We start from the raw sequence: 15,393 nt of genomic DNA on the forward strand, positions 1-15,393 counted from the left end.
AGGTTGAACACCAGACGGGCTGCGCCATTCTGGATGAGATGTAGGGGTCTAATGGCACAGGCAGGGAGCCCAGCCAACAGCGAGTTGCAGTAATCCAGACGGGAGATGACAAGTGCCTGGATTAGGACCTGTGCCGCTTCCTGTGTAAGGCAGGGTCGTACTCTCCGAATGTTGTAGAGCATGAACCTACAGGATCTGTGTCACCAGCAAAGCACCCCCATACCACCACCTCCTCCATGCTTTACAGTGGGAACTACACATGCAGAGATCATCCGTTCACCCACACTGCGTCTCACAAAGACATGGCGGTTTAACCAAAAATCTCCAATTTGGACTCTAGACCAAAGGACACATTTCCACTGGTCTAATGTTCATTGCTCGTGTTTCTTGACCCAAGCAGGTCTCTTCTTCTTATTGGTGTCCTTTTGTAGTGGTTTCTTTGCAGCAATTCGACCATGAAGGCCTGATTCACGAAGTCTCCTCTGAACAGTTGATGTTGAGATGTCTGTTACTTGAACCCTAAAGCATTTATTTGGGCTGCAATTTCTGAGGCTGGTAACTCTAATGAACTTATCCTCTGCAGCAGAGGTAACTCTGGGTCTTCCATTCCTGTGGCGGTCCTCATGAGAGCCAGTTTCATCATAGCGCTTGATGGTTTTTGCATCTGCACTTGAAGAAACCTTCAAAGTTCTTAATTTTCCGTATTGACTGACCTTCATGTCTTAAAGCAATGATGGACTGTCGTTTCACTTTGCTTATTTGAGCTGTTCTTGCCATAATATGGACTTGGTCTTTTACCAAATAGGGCTGTCTTCTGTATACCAGCCCTACCTTGTCACAACACAACTGATTGGCTCAAACGCATTAATTTGTGGAATTTCTTTCCTTAACTTTTAACAAGGCACACCTATTAATTGAAATGCATTCCAGGTGAAGCTGGTTGAGAGAATGCCAAGAGTGTGCAAAGCTGTCATCAAGGCAAAGGGTGGCTATTTGAAGAATGTCAAATATAAAATATATTTTGATTTGGTATGTGTTATTTCATAGTTTTGATGTCTTCACTATTATTGTACAATGTAAAAAAATAATAAAAACCCTTGAATGAGTAGGTGTCCAAACTTTTGACTGTATCCATTGCAAATTTTTGTTAAATCTGCATCTCTACATGTATGACTTCCATTCCAGTGTCTGTTGAATTCCAACACAGGCACACCTCATTCTACTGAATTAGGATTCTACTGAATTAGGTGATCACCTGAACCAAATCTTATTTAATGAGGAAAAGTATAAAAACCACTGCTGTGCTCATCACTATCCTCTTGCAATAGGACCAGCTGGATGGCAAAAACAGTGCTAATAGTACCTCAAAAGTAATATTAATCAAAAAAGAACTGTTGACCATGCCAAAAGAGTTGAAAAGGAAAGTTTTGAGTGAGGAAAAGAAGGGTTCAATTCTGGCTTTACTGGCAGAGGGATACAGTGAGCGTCAGGTTGCTTCCATCCTTTAAATGTCTATGACGGCGGTTCATAGCAAGTTCAAGCAGCAGACATTGGGGACAACAAAGCTACAGACCGGCAGAGGGCGAAAACGACTCTCTACTGACCAGGATGACCGCCAACTCATTCGAATGTCACTCAACAACCGTAGGATGACATCAAGTGACCTACAAAAAGAATGGCAAACGGCAGCTGGGGTGAAGTGCACGGCGAGGACGGTTCGAAACAGGCTCCTAGGGGCAGGGCTGAAGTCGTGCAAAGCTAGAAAAAAGCCCTTCATCAATGAGAAGCAAAGAAGAGCCAGGCTGAGGTTTGCAAAAGACCATAAGGATTGGACCGTAGAGGATTGGAGTAAGGTCATCTTCTCTGATGAGTCCAATTTTCAGCTTTGCCTAACACCTGGTCGTCTAATGGTTAGACGGAGACCTGGAGAGGCCTACAAGCCACAGTGTCTCGCACCCACTGTGAAATTTGGTGGAGGATCGGTGATGATCTGGGGGTGCTTCAGCAAGGCTGGAATCGGGCAGATTTGTCTTTGTGAAGGACGCATGAATCAAGCCATGTACAAGGTTGTCCTGGAAGAAAACTTGCTTCCTTTTGCTCTGACATTGTTCCCCAACTCTGAGGATTGGTTTTTCCAGCAGGACAATGTGCCATGCCACACAGCCAGGTCATTCAAGGTGTGGATGGAGGACCACCAGATCAAAACCCTGTCATGGCCAGCCCAATCTCCAGACCTGAACCCCATTGAAAACTTCTGGAATGTGATCAAGAGGAAGATGGATGGTCACAAGCCATCAAACAAAGCCGAGCTGCTTGAATTTTTGCGCCAGGAGTGGCATAAAGTCACCCAACATCAATGTGAAAGACTGGTGGAGAACATGCCAAGACGCATGAAAGCTGTGATTGAAAATCAGGGTTATTCCACCAAATATTGATTTCTGAACTGAAGTTAAAATATTAGTATTGTGGTGTTTAAAAATGAACATGCACTTATTTTCTTTGCATTATTCGAGGTCTGACAACACTGCATTTTTTTTGTTATTTTGACCAGTTGTCATTTTCTGCAAATAAATGCTCTAAATGACATTTTATTTGGGAGAAATGTTGTCAGTAGTTTATAGAATAAAACAAAAATGTTATTTTTACCCAAACACATACCTATAAATAGTAAAAGCAGAGAAACTGATAATTTTGCAGTGGTCTCTGAATTTTTTTCAGAGATCTCTCTCTATATATATATATATACACACACACACACACACACACACACACACACACACACACACACACACACACACACACACACACACACAGTGAGGAGAACAAGTATTTGATACACTGTCGATTATGCAGGTTATCCTACTTACAAAGCATGTAGAGGTCTGTAATTTTTATCATAGGTACACTTCAACTGTGAGAGACGGAATCTAAAACAAAAATCCAGAAAATCACATTGTATGATTTTTAAGTAATTAATTTGCATTTTATTGCATGACATAAGTATTTGATACATCAGAAAAGCAGAACATAATATTTGGTACAGAAACCTTTGTTTGCAATTACAGAGATCATACGTTTCCTGTAGGTCTTGACCAGGTTTGCACACACTGCAGCAGGGATTTTGGCCCACTCCTTCATACAGACCTTCTCCAGATCCTTCAGGTTTCGGGGCTGTCGCTGGGCAATACAGACTTTCAGCTCCCTCCAAAGATTTTCTATTGGGTTCAGGTCTGGAGACTGGCTAGGCCACTCCAGGACCTTGAGATGCTTCTTACGGAGCCACTCCTTAGTTGCCCTGGCTGTGTGTTTCGGGTCGTTGTCATGCTGGAAGACCCAGCCACGACCCATCTTCAATGCTCTTACTGAGGGAAGGAGGTTGTTGGCCAAGATCTCGCGATACATGGCCCCATCCATCCTCCCCTCAATACGGTGCAGTCGTCCTGTCCCCTTTGCAGAAAAGCATCCCCAAAGAATTGATGTTTCCACCTCCATGCTTCACGGTTGGGATGGTGTTCTTGGGGTTGTACTCATCCTTCTTCTTCCTCCAAACACGGCGAGTGGAGTTTAGACCAAAAACCTCTATTTTTGTCTCATCAGACCACATGACCTTCTCCCATTCCTCCTCTGGATCATCCAGATGGTCATTGGCAAACTTCTGACGGGCCTGGACATGCGCTGGCTTGAGCAGGGGGACCTTGCGTGCGCTGCAGGATTTTAATCCATGACGGCGTAGTGTGTTACTAATGGTTTTCTTTGAGACTGTGGTCACAGCTCTCTTCAGGTCATTGACCAGGTCCTGCTGTGTAGTTCTGGGCTGATCCCTCACCTTCCTCATGATCATTGATGCCCCACGAGGTGAGCTCTTGCATGGAGCCCCAGACCGAGGGTGATTGACCGTCATCTTGAACTTCCATTTTCTAATAATTGCGCCAACAGTTGTTGCCTTCTCACCAAGCTGCTTGCCTATTGTCCTGTAGCCCATCCCAGCCTTGTGCATGTCTACAATTTTATCCCTGATATCCTTACACAGCTCTCTGGTCTTGGCCATTGTAGAGAGGTTGGAGTCTGTTTGATTGTGTGGACAGGTGTCTTTTATACAGGTAACGAGTTCAAACAGGTGCAGTTAATACAGGTAATGAGTGGAGAACAGGAGGGCTTCTTAAAGAAAAACTAACAGGTCTGTGAGAGCCGGAATTCTTACTGGTTGGTAGGTGATCAAATACTTATGTCATGCAATAAAATGCAAATTAATTACTTAAAAATCATACAATGTGATTTTCTGGATTTTTGTTTTTGATTCCGTCTCTCACAGTTGAAGTGTACCTATGATAAAAATTACAGACCTCTACATGCTTTGTAAGTAGGAAAACCTGCAAAATCGGCAGTGTATCAAATACTTGTTCTCCCCACTGTATATATATATGAATAATTATGTGTGGACGCTGAATAGAAAAGGTGTGTACAGCAGTAGTTTAGGATGAGCCTTGACTAGATTACAGTATACATATGAAGTGTGTAAACTCATTGAATGTAAAGACGCCATGTTTACATTCAGGATTTGTCTTGCAATATACGTAGGCCCAGCTCATGTTTTGTTGTGGTGTTGCAGGCTGTACCTGGATCAAGATGTGGGTCTGTCAGAGGAAACTGTCCATAAGTACAGCGACTGCGCTCTGGCACGGTTCAACACTACAGTCATAGAGCTGCGTCGCCTCTTCCTAGTTGAAGACCTGGTGGATTCCCTCAAGGTAAGAATGCAAATGCAACTGAATATTTAAGCATGTAGGCCAGCCTCCTGCATGGAAATATGGTGATTGCTACATATTTTGGTATTAATTTTATTTTTCTGGTTGCTATTACTTAGTCAAAGGGGAATTTGATTGTTAACCTTATGGGAATGTTCATGTTCAACCCCCTAATAGCTACTGAAAACATTTTGCCCTTAAATCTATGGTTGCGTTCACATGTAAAATGAGTGAGTTTGAGCTTTTCCTTTCATTTTGTCCATGTAAAGTCAGGCAGAAGTAGGTGACCCTCAGTGTCTTAAGGGGGAAACAGCCTTGTAGAGAAGAGCAGCTGTTGAGAGCTATGAGGTTTCTACATGTCTGTCAACACCTTCCAGTTCAACCCTTGCCCTGTCCACTGCTAAGGCCACTCCAGACCCCTCCTCCCAGCATGCTATGGCTCCTCTCTCTCCCCTCCCTCTGTGGGTGGGGGTAGCTATGGTTCTAGCCCGGCCTCTTTGTTAGAGGGTACAGTAAATTAGACCTCTGTCCATTCAAGAGCCATCAGCTACATTGATTTAGGATTCTTAAGGTTCATCAAGAGTGTCATCTATTTAGTCTGTACCCTGTGGGCAGATTGAAAGTGTGACCTGGTGAACTTCTGCCAAATGTTGTAAATAAACCAAATCCCTTTGGCTACACCACGGCCTTATTTATACATTTGGGACAAGGCTATAAATGCTTGTTGATATTTTGATTCCAGGTCAGATTCTCAGTTTACTAGTTGATCATTTTAAGTGTGTCTGTCCACCTTGAATATCACCGTATAAGGATGCATGTGATCTTGGATTACAACTGCGGAGTGCCTAACATGTAAACATACCTAAGCTCCGTAGGAATGAATATGCAACATTTTGAGTGAATTTGTCATATAATGGCTTTGCTAATCAATATATGGAAAGATGGCCTCTTCATGGTTGCACCTCCGTCACTCGTTCGCGTTGTTGCCATTGTTATCAACGTTCTACAGATGCCACAGCATATTGATGTCTGACGGATGGTTAATGCCTGTTTCGTCAAATCTACGCTATTGGCCTGTAAATACAATGACATTGTTGAAGTAGACTAATAATTTGTAGAAGACGACATCATGATGGCAAAGTTAAGTTTACGTTAGAGATGGCAATGTTGCCATGAGCTAGCAAAGTTTGTCAGAAATGGCTAGCAATGCTAACGTTAGCTAGCTAAAATGTCAGTGCTCTCCCCTCAATCTTAGCTAGCTAAAGTTAAACTGCATCTAAAGTCAATCTGGAGACATCACAATGATTACCAAAGCTTGTCCTACTAATTATTTGCCTCATTTTGAAATGTCATTGTATTTCCAAGCCACAGTAATGCACTTAAGATAATCTTCATTAGCACCAATTGAGACTTTATTGAGTAGAATGGTCAGCTGGTAATCTGTCTTAAAACGAACGTTCAAACAATATTGTGACGAAACATGCAACCAATGAATAGGCCTAGTGTTTTGAACACACTGAAATAAAACCTGTCATTCTTCTCCCATCCAGTTTGCTGTGTTGATGTGGATTCTCACCTATGTTGGTGCCTTGTTCAACGGACTCACACTCCTTATTCTAGGTAGGATACTTTTTTAAAGTTGATCATTGGAAACTTATGCATAAAGGCTTTTTGTGACATTGCTTTGTTACTATGGTGCCTAGTCAGCATAGGGAAGCAGCATCTTGTGATTATCTCTGTAATACTATCAGGAACAGCCCTAAGCTGGCTTTATTTCAGGATACCGTGTGAGAGTCTGAGAGCATTTGAGCGGTTGGAAATCCCGCTCATCGCTCATGGAGCGGTGCTTGCGCACCACTCCGGAGCTCCATGTCCTTACCAACCGCTCCACTAAAAACCTTTCTGAGCTCACAGGGGGAAAAAACTGCTGTTCCAAATTCGCTCCATTCATTAAAATCACAATTTAACCAACACCCATCTATTTTTGTGACTACCTGAACCTACCATTTGGTTTTGAAGTATTGAAACCAAACTATAAGTATTTGAATAAACATGAGAAGGTAAACATTCAAATAGGCTACATGTCATATTAAACATCATATGAAAACTCTAAATAGGTCAGGAGCCAGACAGGGAGCCTAAGAAGGAATGAAAATTATTTATTTAGGTTATTATTTTAAGGCTTAAGCCTACAAAGAAGTACATTGTGAAACATTTGCGAGTGCTACACATTTTCATTGTATTAAATAATTATAGTCAATAAATTGCGCATATAGGCTGTGATTTACTTAAAATTAAATACAAATTAAACGAAAAATGACTTTGTGCCTTTTGAATTAGTTTTTAGGAACACAGGTTTAGCCAGTCTGTGGCTTCAGGCTCATGCGATGGTGCCTGGAGAGCAGACCAGCAGTGGAGAATATCCTCTCCACACTTGCAGAGCCATGGGGATGCTAAACACCCTTTTGGCCACTCTTGCCTGGCTGGGCAGAGATGTTTTTATTATGTTTTTATACATACATACATACATACATACATACATACATACATACATACATACCACCAGTCAACAGTTAAGAACACCTACTCATTCAAGGGTGTTTCTTTTCTTTTTTACTATTTTCTACATTGTAGAATAATAGTGAAGACATCAAAACTATGAAATAACACACATGGAATCATGTAGTAACCGAAAAAAGTGTTAAACAAATCAAAATATATTTTATATTTGAGATTCTTCAAATAGCCACCCTTTGCCTTGATGACAGTTTTGCACACTCTTCAATCAATCAATCAATTTTATTTTATATAGCCCTTCTTACATCAGCTAATATCTCGAAGTGCTGTACAGAAACCCAGCCTAAAACCCCAAACAGCTAGTAATGCAGGTGTAGAAGCACGGTGGCTAGGAAAAACTCCCTAGAAAGGCGAAAACCTAGGAAGAAACCTAGAGAGGAACCAGGCTATGAGGGGTGGCCAGTCCTCTTCTGGCTGTGCCGGGTGAAGATTATAACAGAACCATGCCAAGATGTTCAAAAATGTTCATAAGTGACAAGCATGGTCAAATAATAATCAGGAATAAATCTGTTGGCTTTTCATAGCCGATCATTAAGAGTTGAAAACAGCAGGTCTGGGACAGGTAGGGGTTCCATAACCGCAGGCAGAACAGTTGAAACTGGAATAGCAGCAAGGCCAGGCGGACTGGGGACAGCAAGGAGTCACCACGGCCGGTAGTCCCGACGTATGGTCCTAGGTGCTCAGGTCTCTCAGTTGGCTTTTCATAGCCGATCATTAAGAGTTGAAAACAGCAGGTCTGGGACAGGTAGGGGTTTCGTAACCGCAGGCAGAACAGTTGAAACTGGAATAGCAGCAAGGCCAGGCGGACTGGGGACAGCAAGGTGTCATCATGCCCGGTAGTCCTGACGTATGGTCCTAGGGGCTCAGGTTCTCAGAGAGAAAGAGAGAACGAGAGAATTAGAGAGAGCATACTTAAATTCACACAGGACACTGGATAAGACAGGAGAAGTACTCCAGGTATAACCAACTAACCCCAGCCCCCGACACATAAACTACTGCAGCATAAATACTGGAGGCTGAGACAGGAGCGGTCCGGAGACACTGTGGCCCCATCCGAAGAAACCCCGGACAGGGCCAAACAGGAAGGATATAACCCCACCCACTCTGCCAAAGCACAGCCCCGCACCACTAGAGGGATATCCTCAACCACCAACTTACAATCCTGAGACAAGGCCGAGTATAGCCCACAGAGGTCTCCACCACAGCACAAACCAAGGGGGGGCGCCAACCCAGACAGGAAGATCACGTCAGTAACTCAACCCACTCAAGTGATGCACCCCTCCCAGGGACGGCATGAAAGAGCACCAGCAAGCCAGTGACTCAGCCCCTGCAACAGGGTTAGAGGCAGAGAACCCCAGTGGAGAGGGGAACCGGCCCGGCAGAGACAGCAAGGGCTGTTCGTTGCTCCAGAGCTTTTCCGTTCACCTTCACACTCCTGGGCCAGACTACACTCAATCATATGACCTACTGAAGAGATAAGTCTTCAGTAAAGACTTAAAGGTTGAGACCGAGTCTGCGTCTCTCTCACATGGGTAGGCAGACTGTTCCATAAAAATGGAGATCTATAGGAGAAAGCCCTGCCTCCCGCTGTTTGCTTAGAAATTCTAGGGACAATTAGGAGGCCTGCGTCTTGTGACCGTAGCGTACGTATTGGTATGTACGGCAGGACCAACTCGGAAAGATAGGTAGGAGCAAGCCCATGTAACGCTTTATAGGTTAACAGTAAAACCTTGAAATCAGCCCTTGCCTTAACAGGAAGCCAGTGTAGGGAAGCTAGCACTGGAGTAATATGATCAAATTTCTTGGTTCTAGTCAGGATTCTAGCAGCCGTATTTAGCACTAACTGAAGTTTATTTAGTGCTTTATCCGGGTAGCCGGAAAATAGAGCATTGCAGTAGTCTAACCTAGAAGTAACAAATGCATGGATTAATTTTTCTGCATCATTTTTGGACAGAACATTTCTGATTTTTGCAATGTTACGTAGATGGAAAAAAGCTGTCCTTGAAACAGTCTTGATATGTTCGTCAAAAGAGAGATCAGGGTCAAGAGTAACGCCGAGGTCCTTCACAGTTTTATTTGAGACGACTTTACAACCACTCTTGGCATTATGTCAACCAGCTTCACCTGGAATGCTTTTCCAACAGTCTTGAAGGAGTTCCCACATATGCTGAGCACTTGTTGGCTGCTTTTCCTTTACTCTGTGGTCCGACTCATCCCAAACCATCTCAATAGGGTTGAGGTTGGGGGATTGTGGAGGCCAGGTCATCTGATGCAGCACTCCACCACTCTCCTTCTTGGTCAAATGACCCAACACACCTCCACGCTGTGTAAGGGCTATTGCCCTTTTGAAAAACAAATTATAGTCCCACTAAGCCCAAACCAGATGGGATGGTGTATCAATGCAGAATGCTGTGGTAGCCATGCTGGTTAAGTGTGCCTTGAATTCTAAATAAATCACAGAAAGTGTCACCAGCAAAGCACCCCCACACCATAACTCCACCTCCTCCATGCTTTACGGTGGGAAATGCACATGCAGAGATCCTCCGTTCACCCACACTGCGTCTCACAAAGACACGGCGGATGGAACCAACATTTCCACCGGTCTAATGTTAATTGCTCTTGTTTCTTGGCCCAAGCAAGTTTCTTCTTATTGGTGTCCTTTAGTAGTGGTTTCTTTGCAGCAATTCGACCATGAAGGCCTGATTCACACATTCTCCTCTGAACAGTTGATGTTGAGATGTCTGTTAATTGAACTCTGAAGCTGTTATTTGGACTGCGATTTCTGAGGCTGTTAAGTCTAATAAACTCTCTGGGTCTTCCATTCCTGTGGCGGTCCTCAAGAGAGCCAGTTTCATCATAGCGCTTGATTGTTTTTGCGACTGCACTTGAAGAAACTTTCAAAGTTCTTAATGTTCCGTATTGACTGACCTTCATGTCTTAAAGTAATGATGGACTGTCATTTTTCTTTGCTTATTTGAGCTGTTCTTGCCATAATATGGACTTGGTCTTTTACCAAATAGGGCCATCTTCTGTATACCCCCCTACCTTGTCACAACACAACTGATTGGCTCAAACGCATTAACAAGGAAATAAATTCCACAAATTAACTTTTTGAAATGTATTCCAGGTGACTACCTCATGAAGCTGGTTGAGAGAATGCCAAGAGTATGCAAAGCTGTCATCAAGGAAAAGGGTGGCTATTTGAAGAATCTCAAATATAAAATATTTTGTTTTGTTAAATACTTTTTTTTGGTACTACATGATTCCATACGTGGTATTTCATAGTTTTGATGTCTTCACTATTATTCTATAATGTAGAAAATAGTAAAAATAAAGAAAACCCCTTGAATGAGTAGGTGTTGTAAAACTTTTGACCGTGTGTGTATGCAGTTGAAGTCGGGAGTTTACATACACTTAAAATTCGTTTTTCAACCACTCCACACATTTCTTGTTAACAAACTATAGTTTTGGCAAGTCGGTTAGGACATCTACTTTGTGCATGACACAAGTAATTTTTCCAACAATTGTTTACAAACAGATTATTTCACTGTATCACAATTCCAGTGGGGCAGAAGTTTACATACACTAAGTTGACTGTGCCTTTTAAACAGCTTGGAAAATTCCAGAAAATTATGTCATGGCTTTAGAAGCTTCTGATAGGCTAATTGACATCATTTGTGTCAATTGGAGGTTTACCTGTGGATATATTTCAAGGCCTACCTTCAAACTCAGTGCCTCTTTGCTTGACATCATGGGAAAATCAAAAGAAATCAGCTCAGAAAAAAATGGAGACCTCCACAAGTCTGGTTCATCCTTGGGAGCAATGTCCAAATGCCTGAAGGTACCACGTTCATCTGTACAAACAATAGTACGCAAGTATAAACACCATGGGACCACGCAGCCGTCATACCGCTCAGGATGGAGACGGGTTCTGTCTCCTAGAGATGAACGTACTTTGGTGCAAAAAGTGCATATCAATCCCAGAACAACAGCAAAGGGCCTTGTGAAGATGCTGGAGGAAACAGGTACAAAAGTATCTATCTATATCCACAGTAAAACGAGTCCTATATCGACATAACCTGAAAGGCGGCTCTGCAAGGAAGAAGCCACTGCTCCAAAACCACCATAAAAAAGCCAGACTACGGTTTGCAACTGCACATGGGGACAAAGATCGTACTTTTTGGAGAAATGTCCTCTGGTCTGATGAAACACAAATATAATGACCATCGTTATGTTTGGAGGAAAAAGGGGGTTACTTGCAAGCCGAAGAACACCATCCCAACCGTGAAGCACAGGGTGGCAGCATCATGCTGTGGGGGTGCTTTGCTGCAGGAGGGAATGGTGCACTTTACAAAATAGATGGCATCATGAGGAAGGAAAATTATGTGGATATATTGATGCAACATTTCAAGACATCAGTCAGGAAGTTAAAGCTTGGTCGCAAATGGGTCTTCCAAATGGACAATGGACCCCAAGCATACTTCCAAAGTTGTGGCAAAATGGTTTAAGGACATCAAGGTCAAGGTATTGGAGTTGCCATTACAAAGCCCTGACCTCAATCCTATAGAAAATTTGTGAGCAGGACTGAAAAAGCGTGTGCGAGCAAGGAGGCCTACAAACCTGACTCAGTTACACCAGCTCTGTCAGGAGGAATGGGCCAAAATTCACCCAACTTATTGTGGAAAGCTTGTGGAAGGCTACCCGAAATGTTTGACCCAAGTTAAACAATTTAAAGGCAATGCTACTAAATACTAATTGCGTGTATGTAAACTTCTGACCCACTGGGAATGTGATGAAAGAAATAAAAGCTGAAATAAATCACTCTACTATTATTCTGACATTTCACATTCTTAAAATAAAGTGGTGATCCCAACTGACCTAAGACTGGGAATATTTACTAGGATTAAATGTCAGTAATTGTGAAACTGATTTTAAATGTATTTGGGTAAGGTGTATGTAAACTTCCGACTTCAACTGTGTGTGTTTTAAATAGGTAGGCCTAAAGGTTATTAGGCAAAATAACCCAATCAAAACGGAATGCTCCTTGAATGTGGGAATATGGCAGGCCTATTGGGCCAAAATAATAGAACACAAATGAACAAAACGTTTTTTAAGAGATCTGATTTTTTATTTTTATAAATGCTTCATTGACAGTTATCTACCCACCTCTTTTTCCTTTCTTTTAGCATGTGCACATAGTGCCTTCGGAAAGTATTCAGACCCCTTGACTGTTTCCACATTTTGTTACGTTACTGCCTTATTCTCAAATGGATGAAAAAAGAAATAAAAAAATCCTGAGCAATCTACACACAATACCTGATAATGACATTGAAAACAGGTTTCTATAGATTTTTGTAAATCTATTACACATTTTTAAAAAACTCAATTGTAACCGATGGTCACTCTGGAGCTCCAGAGTTCCTCTGTGGAGATGGGAGAACCTACCAGAAGGATAACGATCTCTGCAGTACTCCAATCAAGCCTTTTATGGTAGAGTGGCCAGACGGAAGCCACTCCTCAGTAAAAGGCACATGACAGCCCGCTTGCTGTTTGCCAAAAGGCACCTAAAGACTGTCAGACCATGAGAAACAAGATTCTCTGGTTTGATGAAACCAAGATTGAACTCTTTGGCCTGAATGCCAAGCTTCACTTCTAGAGGAAACCTGGCACCATCCCTACGGTGAAGCATGGTGGTGGTGGCAGCATCATGCTGTGGGGCAGGGACTGGGAGACTAGTCAGGATCAAGGGAAAGATTAACGGAGCCAAGTACAGAGAGGTCCTTGATGAAAACCTGCTCCAGAGCGCTCAGGACCTCAGACTGGGGTTAAGGTTCACCTTCCAACAGGACAACGACCCTAAGCTCACAGCCAAGACAACGCAGGAGGGGCTTCGGGACAAGTCTCTGAATGTCCTTGAGTGGCCCAGCCAGAGCCTGGACTTGAACCCGATCTAACATCTCTGGAGAGACCTGAAAATAGTTGTGCAGCAACGCTCCCCATCCAACCTGACAGAGCTTGAGATGATCTGCAGAGAAGAATGGGAGAAACTCCCCAAATACAGGTGTGCCAAGCTTTTAGCGTCATACCCAAGAAGACTTGAGGCTGTAATTGTAAAGGGTCTGAATACTTATGTAAATGTTATTTCTTTTATTTTTAATAAATTAGCAAACGTTTCTAAAGTCATGTTTTTGCTTCGTCATTATGGGGTATTGTGTGTAGATTGATGGGGGAAAAAACAATTTTATCAATTTTATTATAAGGCTGTAATCTAACAAAGTGGAAGAAGTCAAGGGGTCTGAATACTTTCCTAAGGCACTGTAGTAAGTGTACAATCATGCTTTCGGGATACGTGTCTTTTCAGATTCCACAATGATTCTTTAGGTGTTGACACTAAATCACTGCACTCCCTCTCTTGCTCTTGGTCCTCATCTTTTGTAAGTCACCTTGATTTAGCACCCATGTGTTTTATCAGGTTATTTTTATGAAAATATTTTGCGAACATGACAATAGCAAAAGCAAGGGGCTACAGCAGCACACAAGTAGACTACAAATGCATGCTGGGCATGCCCTGACCTTATAAAGTGAGCACTACTGGAGTGAAATTGGAGCGGGCGAGAAGGCAGACGCTCCAGCCTTTGGGAATCTCGCTCCATGCTCCAGTCAAATCGGGCACACTCCAGCGCCGCTCTGCTCACATACTTTGGTCTGTATACGAACGTAGTGGCTGACTGACAGAGGTGTCAATCTGAAACCTATTATTAAAGTCTGACACCCTCCCCCTCTCTCTCTCTCCAGGTCTGGTTGGAATGTTCAGCTTCCCCATCATCTATGAGAAGTACCAGGTATGAGCTGTTATTTGCTGATAAATGTATGAAAATATGTTGATCTGACGAAGGTATCATAGAATATTCACACCTCTACTGAAATCATGATCAGTTGACTTCAAAGCCAAGTGTGAGTTTTAATATTGTGCCTAAGTGTTTCACTAGAATGATTTTGTGTATTTTAGGTACAGATTGATCATTATGTGGGGATGGCCAACAAGCAGGTCAAAGACATTATTGCAACGTAAGTAAATACTGGTTGACAACATTTAAATATCTTGGCAGTGTCGTAATGAGAAGATAAAATGTCTTCCAAGTATAGGAAGTAGGTATCCAAAAAACGTTCTTTCAACAACCAGGTATTTGTGTTTATTATGGATCCCCATTCATTCCTGCGAAGGCAGCAGTTACTCTTCCTGGGGTCCAGCAAAAGTAAGGCAGTTATACATTTAAAAAACATTACAATAAATTCATACAGATTTCACAACATATTAAGTGTGTTTCCTCAGGCCTCTAATACCACATATCTATAACACAATCCATGTGTACGTGTGTGTATAGTGCATATGTTATCGTGTGTTTGTCGAGTCCCAATTGTAGAGTCCCAAAAAGGTGTTTGAAAAGTAAGTAAATTGTGGTGGATGAAATTGAAATATCTTGGCGTTGATGTAATGAGCGAAATATGCATCTTCCAAATATTGAAAGTATGTATGGAAGAAGAATGTGACTAGACATTTTGCCTTTTTATATTAAAAGCACACATGACCAAAAGTATGTGGACACCTGCTTGTGGAACATCTCATTCCAAAATCATGGGCATTGATATGGAGTTGGTCCCCCCGTTGCTACTATAACAGCCTCCACTCTTCTGGGAAGGCTTTCCACTAGATGTTGCAACATTGCTGCGGGGACTTGATTCGGGCACTGATGTTGGACGATTAGGCCTGGCTCGCAGTCAGCGTTTCAATTCATCCCAAAGGTGTTTGATGGGGTTGAGGTCAGGGCTCTGTGCAGGCCAGTCATGTTCTTCTGCACTGATCTTGACAAACCATTTCTGTATGGACCTTGCGTTGTGCACGGGGCCATTGTCATGCTGAAACAGGAAAGGGCCTTCCTCAAACTGTTGACAAAGTTGGAAGCACAGAATCATCTAGAATGTCATTGTATGCTGTAACGTTAAGATTTCCCTTCACTGGAAGTAAGGGGCCTAGACTGAACCATGAAAAACAGCCCCAGACCATTATTCC

At 42.6% G+C, this 15,393-nt stretch overlaps 1 protein-coding gene across 10 annotated transcripts in view; it reads left to right on the forward strand.

The window, feature by feature from the left end:
• Nucleotides 1–15,393, forward strand: part of LOC121571763 (reticulon-4) — a 52,248-nt gene that overhangs the window by 26,445 nt on the left and 10,410 nt on the right. For all 10 annotated transcript variants that reach the window (XM_041883431.2, XM_041883441.2, XM_041883448.2 and 7 more), the window contains 4 exons: nt 4,610–4,748; nt 6,296–6,365; nt 14,118–14,164; nt 14,332–14,390. In XM_041883431.2, the coding sequence (XP_041739365.1) occupies nt 4,610–4,748; nt 6,296–6,365; nt 14,118–14,164; nt 14,332–14,390 (315 nt within the window). The remainder of the gene's footprint in view (nt 1–4,609; nt 4,749–6,295; nt 6,366–14,117; nt 14,165–14,331; nt 14,391–15,393) is intronic.

This window comes from Coregonus clupeaformis, chromosome 1, assembly GCF_020615455.1.
Source record: "Coregonus clupeaformis isolate EN_2021a chromosome 1, ASM2061545v1, whole genome shotgun sequence".
In the NCBI taxonomy this organism is placed as follows: domain Eukaryota; kingdom Metazoa; phylum Chordata; class Actinopteri; order Salmoniformes; family Salmonidae; genus Coregonus; species Coregonus clupeaformis.